General features: G+C 41.2%; 1 protein-coding gene across 1 annotated transcript in view; it reads right to left on the reverse strand.

Moving 5' to 3' along the window:
* Positions 1-13705, reverse strand: part of LOC126334998 (uncharacterized) — a 78900-nt gene that overhangs the window by 43387 nt on the left and 21808 nt on the right. The window contains exon 3 of the mRNA XM_049997816.1: positions 4707-4873. Coding sequence (XP_049853773.1) covers positions 4707-4873 — 167 coding nt within the window. The remainder of the gene's footprint in view (positions 1-4706; positions 4874-13705) is intronic.

The following is a 13705-nucleotide window of genomic DNA, read 5'->3' on the forward strand; positions in this document are numbered from 1 at the left end:
CCAGGTCGGCAAATCCTATGAACGTGTCTTCATTATTCTTTAGTTTTGCATCCAATATCAACCGCAACGTCAGACTTGCTCTCTGGTGGCTTTGCCTTTCCTGAAGCCAAATTTATCTTCATGTAAAACATCCTCAATTTTCCTTTGCAGTCTTCTGCATATTATTCTTGTCAGCAACTTGGATGCATAAGCTGTTAAGCTGCTTGACCGATTATTCTCGCACTTGTCAGCTCTTGCAGTCTTCGGAATTGCGTGGATGATATTTTTCCGAAAGTCAGATGGTATATCGCCAGACTCATACCTTCTAAACACCAAGGTGAATAGTCGTTTTGTCGCCACTTCCCCCAATGGTTTTAGAAATTCTGATGTAATGTTATTTATCCCTTGTGCCTTATTTGATCTTAAGTCATCCAAAGTTCGTTTAAATTCTGATTATTATACTGGATCCGCTATCTCTTGTATATTGACTCCAGATTCTTCCTCTATCACGTCACTAGCAAGTGCTCTCTCTCATGGAGGCCTTCAATGTACTCTTTCCACCTATCTGGCTCTCATACATATTTAACAGTGGAATTCTCGTCGGACAATTAATATCAGCGCTCTTGCTTTTTATTTCATCAAAGGCTGTTTTGACGTTTCTGTATGCTGAATGGGTCCTTCCGACTATCATTTCTTTTTCAATTTCTTCACATTTTTCACGCAGCCATTTCGTCTTAGCTTTCCTGCACTTCCTATTTATTCCATTCCTCAGCGACTTGTATTCCAGCATTCCTTAGTACTTCTGTAATCCACTTCTTTGTGTATCGATTCTTCCTTACGAATCTCTTGAGCACCAGCCTACTCTTCATCGAAACTACATTATGATCTGAATCTATGTCTGCCCCTGGGTACGCCTTATAATCCAGTATGTGATTTTGGAACCTCTGTCTGACCATAGTGTAATCTAACTGAAATATTCCCGTATCGTCTGGTCTTTTCTAGGTATACCCCCTCCTCTTGTGATCCTTGAGTAGAATATCCGCTGTTACTAGCTGAAACTCATTACAGAACTCAATTAGTCTTTCACCTCTCTCATTCCTTGTCCATAGCCCATATTCTCCTGCAAACTTTTCTTCTACTCCTTCCCCAACAACTTCATTCCAGTCCCCCATGACTATTAGATTTTCATCTCCCTTTACGTATATTACCGTTTCGATATCCATTCTCGTATACTTTATATCTCTTCGTCTTCAGCTTTCGACGTCTAAGTGTATACCTGAACTATTGTTGTTTGTGTTGATTTGCTGTTGATCCTGGTAAGAACCACCCCATCAAAGTACTGTCCACAGTAACACACTCTCTTCCCTACATTCCTGTTCATAACGAACCCTACTCCCGTTATACCGCTTTCTGCTGCTGTTGATGTTACTCTATACTGATCTGACCAGAAATCCCTGTCTTCTTCCCTTTCCACCTCACTAACCCCCACTATATCTACATTCAGCCTTGCATTTCCTTTCTCACATTTTCCACTTCCCCTTCCACGTTCAAGCTTCTTACATTCCACAGCCCGACTCGTAGAACGTTATGCTTTCATTGATTATTCAGTCTTTTCCTCATTGTCGCCTCCCCATTAGCAGTCCCCTCCCGCAGATGCGATTGGGAGACTATTCCGGAATCTTTTGCCAATGGAGAGGTCATCATGACACTTCCTCAATTACAGGCCACATGTCCTGTGGATACACGCTACGTTTCTTTAATGCAGTGGTTATCATTGCCTTCTGCATCCTCATACCGTTGATCATTGCTGATTCTTCCACCTTTTAGGGGCAGTTTCCCAACACAAGGACAAGAGAGTGCCCTGAACCTCTGTCCGCTCCTCCGCCCTCTTTGACGAGGCCGTTGGCAGAATGAGGCTGACTTCTTAAGCCGGAAGTCTTCGGTCGCCAGAGCTGATTATTGTTCAAAATTTAAGTGGTGGTGTTTTTCGAACCTGGACCCGAGGACATTTTCATTACTAGTCAAACAGCAACCCCTAGACGGCACTGGTAAGTACACTTCCTAAATTATAAGAGGAGGAGATATATATGGAAAAGGGTTGGACACGAGGGAATATTCCAACTGGATCACATCGTGGTGCGATTCCAAAGTCAGATGTTGGATTGTAAGAAGTATCTAAAAGCAGGTATACTAAACTCTGATTATAATATAGTTATGATGAACAGAGGTAAAAGCTTAAGAGAATCTATGTGAAAACAAGTATTACACTGGAGAACTAATGAATAATGAGGTCCATTTGAAGTTCTCTAATGTTGTAGATATTGCGATGATGAATCCCACAAGAAGTAGTTCTGTTTAAGGGGTATAGACGTGTCTAGATAGGCAAGCACAGAAATTAGACAGGCAAATAAAGATACAAGTAATGTAACTGTCAAGAAACGTAGGATATCAGAAGAAATACTTCAACAGATAAACGAAAGTAGAAAGTATACAAATGTCCAGTAAAAGAGAAGAATACCATAATATAAGCCACATGGGGCCGAGTGCACCAACCCCAGTCAGGAAACAGGATAGCCCAAGTCCCGTGATCACGATGAAGAGCAAACCGCGTTTAAACTGTCACTGCGGTGCAGCAGCCTTAATCACCGGACAACAAGCCGTCGTCATCCAAACGCGCATTTGACCGCGGTAGGCTCAGTATATTGCAGTGGAGCGTACCCAGGTTGTGAAAGATGTTTACAGACATGCAATTACAAGGACTGTCGCTAGTGAGTGACTTCTTTGTTACGTGATCTCACTTACGCGTTTTTCGTCAACAAGTTGAAGTGTTGTATACCTCATGCGCTACTATGAAGTAGTCCATTCATTTGTGTGGCGAAAAAGGGAAAGAAAAGATGTACTCCTAATTTCTCGAAGTACGAGGTACCTATACTTCTTGAACTAATGGGGGCAAATGCATTTGTTCTCGAAAATAAAAAAAAATAAAAATTGACGGCTGCAATTTAAAAGAGAAACATGCAATGTGGTCATATGTGGGGGCTCAATTAGACTTTAGTCCTGGTAAGTTAATTCATAAATTAATGAACGTTCTGGATTCATCTTAAGTATGGGTTACGGTTTACAGTGTTTTTAATCCGTCTCAGTACTCTCCGGCTCTTTGTTTGACGCTGGGAAGTGTTATTGGCCTACCACCGAAATACGTGTTATAGGGCTGTGTACGTTTACGGTGGGAATTGATTTGTTTGTTTTAGATTTAAAATCATATGCAATACTACTGTTTAGCTAAATAAGCATTCTTGTTGAAAATTGTTATCATAGGTTCATCAATTAGCTCAGTGCCGTTTTCTTAAGATGAGTCTACACTGTACCATACCAACTGAAATTAGAACAGCCATATATAGAGCTTAGGTTTTATTGAAATTATATATAAAGAGCCTCAGAATGAAAAATGGACTCATGATTGTAAATAATATAAGATTAATTAAGGGTACTGGGAACTATGACATTTATTTAATTTCAGGTGTGACCATAAGATCCTGTGACAGGCTCAAAACCTGTTACAGAAATTTGAAAACAAGTCTGCGAAAGGATCCTGCAGAAGAAAAAGTTGAAGTTTATAAAACAGGTGGGAGGGGAGGGGGGGGGGGGCAGACAACTCCAAAAACGAAGCTTCACGATCGTACAAAACTGCTTGAAATTGTTGGTTCCTCTCTGAAACAGGTAACGAATGGATATGACTTCGATACACAATTCGGTATGGTTGTTGCTGTGCATGTTGGTGACTGATTCCGAAGCAGCGCCACGGGATTTAACTGTGTTTAAATTAGTTGGGTCTTGGAATATACCGTGGCACACGACATTTAGGAATTCCAGCTTGTGTCTAGTGAACGTTAGATCATTGGACGTGTCCTAGCGAACTGATCGATGTGCTAAAGATCAGTCTATGTTCTTCAGCAGTCAACAACTTTAATTACAATTTATAACATGTTCGGTAATCACTTCTGGGTGCTCTAGCATAAATTAAAACGGCACGTAACTGTTTGGAAGACACAACCAGTGAACTGTATTCAGTTACGAACAAACATTTGTGAGTTTCAAGGAACTTAACACGCTCGTTCGATTCGTTATCCGACTTCAACCTTCTAGACTGTATCCTGGCTAACATTTGTACTTGTCGGTCAGCAGCATCGAGATTATATTATTTATGCATTTTAACAGGTGTTAAGCGCGTGTGTCTGGCGGCTTAAATGGCAGGATATTATCTCCGAGTTAGATGATGAGAGCCAGCGAGCACACGCATTTGCAGCCCCATTTCTCATTACACTGACAGTCACAGGTATTGTAAATTTATCTGGGGTTTGGTTAATTTTTTGTTTGACGTGTTTATCGGACGTCAGTTGAAATTACTCCTTATTGTTTGTGTTTATTATTGTGCACAATAAGTACCTCACGCGCAAGCTCTTTACGTGCAGATATTGATTTATTGTTACGCATGATAGGTACCTCACGTGCAGTCCCGTAATCCGCAGGTTTTGATTTTTTTCTTTTAGTGTGGTTTATCATTTACTTTTAAGTTTGCTGTTCCCTGTGTACTTCTCATTACGGTGCTGTTGTCAGCTCCGACGCAGGCCCATCGTCTACGTGTTCATCATCTTAGTCGAGATTTTCTTGATACAGTACCTTAAAGACAACGTTGCGCTCTCTTTAACAATAATGGACTTACTCACCGGTTCCGTTAACGTGCAGCAGACGTAAAGCTCTTCCGACATAACATATGACCCTCTCATCTATAGCTTTTGTGGTGCTCCGAACGGCGTGCAGTAACTGGGAGAGTATAGTGTCCCTCAGATGATCCGTTTTCAGCGTTTCCACGTTCCATTCCATGTCGTCCAACCTTTCAAAATAAAATGAAGTTACTTGACGTAACAAATGGTATGCTGAAGCTTGATTATATTTTCTAGAACAAAACAGTGGAAGCTAAACTCAGCTTACCTCTTCTCCAGTTTTTACCTTTTCCATAGGAGATGAGGCCTCTAGCTTTAAACTCAGCTTACCTCTTCTCCAGTTTTTACCTTTTCCATAGGAGATGAGGCCTCTAGCTTAAGAAGTGTCATAATTATTTCTCCATTGGCAAAAGATTTCGGTTTCGGCCACAGTTCGGATTTCCAGTAGGGGACAGCCAAGGGGGAAGTAGCCATGAAAATAAGACTAGGTAACCAACGAAAGGGTAACGTGCTGCAAGGCGGAGCCTGGAATGTCAGATGTTTGAACGAGGTAGGGAAGCTACAAAATCTGAAAAAGGAAATACAAAGGTTGAGTCTAGATACAGTGAAGGGCCGTCAAGTGAAATGATGATAAGAATTTATGACCAGACGAATGAAGGATAACATTAGCAGCAGTAGAAAATGCTTTGACAGAGTAGGGCTTCTCATGAATAGGAAGGTAGGGTAGTCAGTGGCATACTTTGAACAGTTCACAGGATTCGACCGGAAACGAATGCGGACTGCAATTGTTCAGGTATACATGCCAGCGTCACAAGCAGAAGACGAAACAGCAGAGAAAATATATGAGGATATTGAACGGATAATTCAGCATGCAATGGGAACTAGAAGTATAATGCTCGTTGAATAAACGGATCGCTATTGTAGTGGAAGGAATAGGAGTTTGTGGATGATCATACAGTTTCTACGTGTTTTGCGAAGTTTGCTTTATTAGCTGTGCTGAACATTATTTAAGGAAGAGAATACCCATGGAACGTTAATTTTTTGTAGGTAGACATGCTGGCCTAGTCAGGGAAAAGCTACAGTCAAAGAGTGTATTAAATTACATTATCGCTGGGCGTGCGAGCGCACCAAAAGTAGTAGCAGGTGGGAGACGCGAGGAGACGATTGGTGTCGTTGGTTGGGTGTATTCGCCGGTTTGGATATGCAAAAGTGCGGAGGCAAAGAGTCTGTTTCCGAATCGCGGAGCAGTGGCAACTGAAATGTTTGTTTTGGCGGATGTGTAACATGGGCAAGCAATGGCATTTATAGGGCACACTACAAATGCAGCAAGAGTAATACACGTAACATCAAGAGTACTGTGGGCCCTTGCTGTTGGCTATGGTATGGCAAGAAGATCAACCTGTGCTGTGTGGTTCTAGGCGCTGCAGTCTGGAACCGCGAGACCCTACGGTCGCGGGTTCGAAAAAGGAAATACAAAGGTTGAGTCTAGATACAGTGAAGGGGGATCCTGCCTCGGGCATGGATGTGTGTGACGTCCTTACGTTAGTTAGGTTTAACTAGTTCTAAGTTCTAGGGGACTAATGCCCTCAGAAGTTGAGTCCCATAGTGCTCAGAGCTATTTGAACAATTTTTTTCAACCTGTGCCCTATTTTCCGCTAAATGAAGCCACTCGACAAACCAACGGATTCATGAAGTGAAGTAAGATCTACACTTTTGTAACTAGAAGTGAAATAGACTGACCAGCGTAGTTGGAATTTTATTGCTTGAATAACATTGTTGTCGTGAATACTCTCACATAAATAATTTTCCTAAGTCATTATCCGAGTAGAATACATCTTATCCCTTTGCATGGACCGAGATACTCAGAAAATGAACTGAAAATGAAGTGAATATTAATTTATTGGATTATCAAAACATAATTTTTCTAACTATTGGACAATTACGTAATAATGAAATCTTTGGTTGTAGTATGATGTCAGGAATAGAATGATGCAAAAGCCAGCTAACAATAGACTAGCTTTCTTAATAAAAAATGGCAGTAAAACATAACGTAACATGGACACTCAATTTCATTGTCAAAGCACAATTCTAATTTATAGTTTGCGGCATAATTTGTAACTTTTATTACAAAGAAATATCAAAGTAACTGCTCAATTCAAACACTCTTTCTGCTTGCTACAACTACGACAGTCAATATTACGGTGAGTAACGTAACAAATAGTTTCTGTCCACAGTCAGTAAGCAATCTTATTTTAATTGATCTTTGAAAATGAATGTTACATGTTGTATATGTTTGCTATTTGATTATTATCTGACCAATGTGTTATGTGTGGTGTGAAGTACTTGAAAATGTGCGTTAGGAACTGTTCCTGCATCATGACGACAATAACTATTCTTACGTAAGATTGCTTACGAGTATAAACTTCAGTTTCAATTTAATTATTCTTGTTCCGGTAAGGAACTGGCGACCGTTGGTTATTTCCTTAATGACATACTCTGAAAACCTTTCTTCCATATTTTCCACTAACTACTGTTAATTAAAAAACTAGTTTACACAATTAAAATGACGCTCACCCAACTTTGTTTCTAATCGTCATTGCTAAAATACTGAGCAGTGAGGATTCATCTATTTGTCTCGGTTTTGCATTATTATTCGGAGTACATGTCTTTTCCTCAAAGATTAGGGATTTTAGGTACACGGTCATACAGAAAATCCTAATAAGCCAGAGAGGTAAGAGCGTTATAAGTTGTCGTACAATATGGGTTCGGTAGTAGCAATGAGAGACAAGAAAGACTAATTGAGAACTGTAAGAAATTCCAGCTAGTAACAGGGAATATTCTGTTCAAGATTCACAAGAACACGAGGCATACTTGGAAAAGGAAAGGAGACACGGAAGATTCCAGCTGGATTACGTCATTACCAGACAGAGATTCCGAACTCAGATACGCAAATCTAAGACGTGTCCTGGAAAAAACACATACTCCTATTACTGTTTAGTAAAGATGAAGAACATACTGAAGTTTAAGAGATTTCTGTATAAGAACCAATGTGTGAGTGGGATACAGACGTATTGAGGATAAGGAATAACACAGTTCAGTTGAAGAGGAGTGGATATCATGAAAAGTGCACTCACAGACGTTGAAAAGATAAACACAGGTGCAACGAAGCTAACTGTGGAGAATCATCGATCGACGAAAGAAGAAAGTACGAAGATGTCAGGGAAAGACAGGATTAATGTAATATAAATCAATTAGTAGTATAAATAGGAAGCGGAAGGCAGCTCAGACGAAATAGCAAGAGAAAAAATGAGAAGAACTCGAAAATAAACGCTCGTCGGAAGGAATAACTCGACATAGAGAAATGCCAAAGCAATAGTTGGTGAAATGAAAAGCAAGGGACACTAACAAGAGTTTAGTGGGAATTCCATTGTTAAACGCAGAAGAGAAAGTGGACAGGTGGAAAGAGTACATTGAATGTCTATATGAGGGGTAGGACTTGTCTGATAACGTGATAGAAGGAAAAGTTGCACCATAAGGAAGGGGTGGGTGATCCAGAAATAGAGGGAGAGTTTAATAAAGTTTCGGAAGACTCAAGTCAGACAAGGCTCAAGGAATGGATAATATTTCATCGGAATTTCTAAAATCTTTAGGGGAAATGCCAACGAAGCGACTTTTGAAATTCGTGTGAGGAACCTATGAGACTGCCAACGCACAATCAGACTTTGACTTTCGGAACACTGTGATACACACACTTTCCGGTTAATAGGTGATTCGCCGAAGTTGATGACAAGAATTAAATACAGAAAAGTGGAAAACACTGAGGAAGTGGTTAGGTGGCGATCAGTCTGGCTTTAGGAACGATAAAGGCACTAGTGAGGCAGTCCTGACGTTGCGCTTGATAATAGAAGCAAGTCTCAAGAAAAATTAAAATACGTTCATAGGATTTGTTGACCTGGGAAAAGCAATCGACAGTGTAAAACGGCGAAACATTTTCGAAATTTTGGTGAAAGTTGGGAGTACGCATAGGGGAAGATGGTTAAAATACAATATTTACAAGAACCCAGGGGTAACAAAAGGAATGGAAGACCAAAGACGAAGTGTCCGGATTAAAAAATAAGAAACGGATGTAATCTTTCACACCTACTGTGTAATACATGCATCGAAGAAGGGTTGGAGAAAAGAAAGTAACGTACAATAGTTGGGTTGTAATGTGGTTGAAAGGAAATTTGCTGGATCTGGTGAACTGAATCAACGGTCAAGTGGGCCAGAATATGCATTGAGAGTAAACCAAAGAAAGATGGAAGTAACGAAGTAGCAGAAATAGGAATAGCGAAGAGTAAATAATACATAACGGACGAAACGAGGACATAAAAAGCAGACTAGCAATGGCAAAGAGGGCATACATGGGCAAGAGAAATTCTCTGGTATCAAACATAGGCCTTCATCTGAGGAAGAAATGTCTGAAAATGTACGTCTGGAGCACAGAATTGTTTAGTAGTGACTGAAAAAATCGGAAATGAAAAAATCCGAATTGTTTTGGATGTGTTGTTAAAGAATAATATGGAAAAATATCTAGACTGAGAAGAAGTGAGAGGGTTCGCAATAGAATCGGAGAAGATTTTAAACATGGCTGAAACAGTAACTGTTGAATTTCTTCATGATAAAGGATGACAGCCAAAACAGTTGCAGGATAAAGATTCATTAAATTTTTTGACCGAGGTTTCGGTATATATAAATATACCTTCATCAGAAGTAAAAAATCTAAAATTACATCATGCAATTGAGATTAATAAAACAACTGTGCCAAAGGCGTCGTCAATAATTAAGGCAACTTCTCCATTTGTACAACATGGCTATAGTTCATAGGCGAAGTACTGGTGCTAAACTGTTCGCATTGACCCTGTGCCTGTTTTGGCTGTCATCCTTTATCGTGAAGAATCGGAGAACTAAAGAACATAGGGATATCCGAGAAAGAGAAGGGACAGGACCATAGGACAAGTGTATAGACACCAGCGAACGAGCTCTTTGGTACTAGAGTGAACTGAGAAGGGTAATGTAGGGGAAGAAAGAGGCCGGTATACATCCGACAGATAACTGAGGCCGTAGGGTGCAAGTGCTACTCTGAGACGAAAAGGCTGGCACAAGGAGAAGAACTGGTGGTGGCCCGCTTCGAACCAGACAGAAGACTGATTAAAAAATAAAGAATAAAAAAGTAAAAATAATAAAGAAGAATGTAAACCCATTTACGCTGTCTGCTGTGAAGGGAGTGTAAGACTTTTCACGAGCAGTTTAGTTAATAGAAGAAATTGTTATCCCTGCTACCATACATGATGCGTATTTGGCTTAAAATCTATACTGGCATAGGAGGTGTGTAAGGGTGTTTTCTAGCTAGTGACGAGGTTCCCAATGCATTTTAGACAATGTCCACAGACAGCAAAGTCTTGAATTTTATAGAAATCTTCAGGGCTCAGTGGATGACAAATTTTTCTCTTTCCAGAAATTCTAATCCCCAGTTACTGGGATACTGATGCAGCAGTACAATGGAACTTAGTTACTGTAGAAACATTGTTGCAGGCTGTTAATTTTTCATTTTCCGTTAGTCTATTTGGAAAGATTAAACATACTGACTCCCACGCACCTCATACTGATGGTTAGAGTGTAGATGTAGATATAAAAAAAAAAATGAGCAGTACTGTCCATTGCCACGCGGGGTAGTCGCAAGGTCTGTGGCGTCTTGCTGTGATTCGCACGTCTCCGCCCGTCGGAGGTTCGAGTCCTACCTCGGGCATGGGTTTGTGTGTATTTTGTTCTTAGCGTAAGCTAGTTAGGTTAGATGAAGTAGTGTGTAAGCGTAGGGCCCGATGACCTCAGCAGTTTGGCCCCATCGGAACTTACCACAAATTTCGAATTGTCACCGTCCATTCTCTAGATGTAGATATAAAAGCAGTAAGCAGTACTGTCCATTCTCAGCCGCAGGAGTGAATCCCAGAACCGCTCTTTTTCCAACTCACCGAGTGAGCATGAAGTGCCATAGTTCCTTCAGCAGATATTTTTTGGTCCTAAACACGAGACTCGAAACGCTAAGAAAGAGATAAGAGAGAATAAGACAGAGATTTGGTTCTCGCATCCCGTTGATGACTAGTTCTTTAGAACATAAAAGCAAATTTGGAATGGGGAAGGGCGTGGGCCGTATCCTGTCAGAGGAAAAACCCCAGCTTTCACTGAAAGAGATTTATGGAGACCACGAGAAGAGCTGAAACCGGGGGGGGGGGGGGGGGGGGGGTGGACAGGAGCGTCGGCCACTCGCTGTCTGGCTGACTGGCTGTCTGGCTCTTTGGCTGGCTGTCTGGCTGGCTGGCTGACTGGCTGTCTGGCTCTTTGGCTGGCTATCTGGCTGGCTGGCTAACTGGCTGGCTGTCTGTCTGTCTGGCTGTCTGGCTGTCTGGCTGAATGTCTGGCTAACTGGCTGTCTGGCTGGCTGGCTGGCTGGCTGGCTGGCTGACTGGCCAGGACACGGCCAGGCCGCCCCGCACTCTGTGGAGTGGACAGGCCACGGTGGGTGGGTGGGTGTCCATCTGTAGCGGGACACACGTCAGCGAGCTTCTGCTCCAGGAGCTGCCTGCACACGTGTTTCACCTTAAGGATGATATTCCACTGATCCAGTGATCGAAATTTGTAGTTAACAAGTGAGAGGGGGCTACAGAGCGTTCTTCTAATGCACTGAAACTATAGTTTTAATGACAATGATTTTTCAGTACAGCCATCTTTACTCCCAAAAGTCTCTGTTGACATCAAAGAATTAGCAAAAGGCTTTATGGTGACTTCAGGGTTGAGATTAGCAGGTATTCCAGGTATAATGATTAAGTACAACACTGTCAGTCTTAGTTTTACTGCAAAATCACAACACAAAGCAGGAGCAGAGCCACAGATTGTGTCTGTCTCACAACCCTGGCACTCACGGCACTTCTTGCGTCCTTGGTGAATTTTGTTTAGTGCTCATTAACCCGTTGCCCCAAGCAACCGTTCTCTGCATTACGTTTCGCCCTCCAAATGCTGGAGACATCGTCAAAAGATATGAAGACTCAGAGAGCAGTTTCAAAATCAAACGTAGTTCAGTAAGCCAAATTGTTTACACGTATGCACGCAACGGTCGGGTCGTGATGTCATCAGGCCGTTGCTTACGTTCGCCGAGTCACGCCGACACGGGTGATGCAACTCGTAACGGGGAAGAGTATGCGCTTTTTGCTTTATTCAACTGTGAGGCCAACAACCTGTCTAATTTAACTCCCTTTTCTTTTCTGTTAAACTTGATTTTTCATTTTGAATTTCTGTGAACACTCTATAAATCCTACCTCAGCGGCCATTAGATCGTTATAAAACCATAGTGTCGAACATACGAATTTTGTAGTTCCCTGATCCGTCTGCACGTTCTCTCACTGCTGATTTATCCGTGTTTTCCCCATAACTGCTCCTCTGTTCATTAAGATCGAAGTTAATGCTTCTGTTTATAGTATCTATGTGGAATATTAGATCCCTTAATAGAGTAGGTAGGTTAGAAAATTTAAAAGGGAAATGGATAGGTTAAAATTACATATAGTGGGAGTTAGTGAAATTTGGTGGCAGGGGGAACAGGGCTTCTGCTCAGGTGAATACAAGGTTATAAATACAAAATCAAATAGGGGCAGTGAGGACGTAGGTTTAATATTGAATAAAACAGTGGGAACGCTGATAAGCTACTATGAACAACATAGCAAACGCTTTACTGTATCCAAAGTAGCCACGAAGCCCCAACCCGCCTCAGTAGTACAAGTTTATATGCCAACTATCTCCACAGATGAGGAAGAGATTGAAGAAATGTATGATGAGAGGAAAGAAATTAGTCAGATAGTTAAGGGAGATGAAAATTTAATTGTGAAGGGGGACTGGAATTCGATGGTACGAAAAGGAAGACAAGGAAAAATAGTAGGTGAATATGGACTGGGGGGAAAGGAATGAAAGATGAAGCCTCCAGGTAGAATTTTGCACAAAACATAATTTAGTCATAGCTAACACTTGGTTTAAGAATCATATAAGAACGTTGTATACTTGGAAGAGACCTGGAGACATCTGAAGGTTTTAGATTGATTATATAGTGGTATGACAGAGATTTCAGAACCAGATTTTTAACTGCAAGACATTTCCAGGGCAGCTGTAAATTCCAGGAATTTAAGGAGATGGGACCTTGATAAACTGAATGAACCAGTGCCTGTAGAAAGTTCTGAGGGAGCATTAGAACACGACTGACAAAAACAGAAGAAAGAAATAGAGTAGAAGAAACATGGATAACTTTGAGGGACAAAATAGTGAAGGAAACAGAGGATCAAGTAGGTAAAAAAACAAGGGCTACTAGGAATTCGTGGATAACACATGAGATGTTGCATTTAATTTATGAAAGGAGAAAATATAAAAATGCAGTACAGTAAGTAAAGTGGCGAAAGGGAATACAAATACCTAAAAAATAAGAGTGACAGGAAGTGCAAATGACTAAGCAGGAATGGCTAGAGGACAAATGTAAGAAATTAGAAGCATATATCACTAGGAGATAGACAGACGCCACCTACAGGAAAATTACAAAGGTCTTTGGAGAAAAGAGAACCACCTGTAAGAATATCAAGAGCTGAGATGAAAAACCAGACCTAAGCAAAAAAGGGAACTCAGGAAGGTGGAAGGGGTATACAGAGGGAGTATATAAAGTGTCTGTACAAGGGAGATGTAGTTGAGGGCAGTACTACAGGAATGGAAGAGGTCGTAGGTGAAGATGAGATGTGAGATATGATACTGCGTGAAGAATTTCACAGAGTGTTGAAAGACTCAAGTCGAAACAAGCCCCCGAGACTAGACAACAATCTGTTAGAACTATTGATTGTCATGGGAGTCCATCCCGATAGCTGAGTGGTCAGCGTGACCGATTGCCGTCCAATGGACCCGGATTCGATTGCCGGCTGCGTCGGGGATTTTCTCCT

Source organism: Schistocerca gregaria, chromosome 2 (assembly GCF_023897955.1).
Source record: "Schistocerca gregaria isolate iqSchGreg1 chromosome 2, iqSchGreg1.2, whole genome shotgun sequence".
Lineage (NCBI taxonomy): Eukaryota > Metazoa > Arthropoda > Insecta > Orthoptera > Acrididae > Schistocerca > Schistocerca gregaria.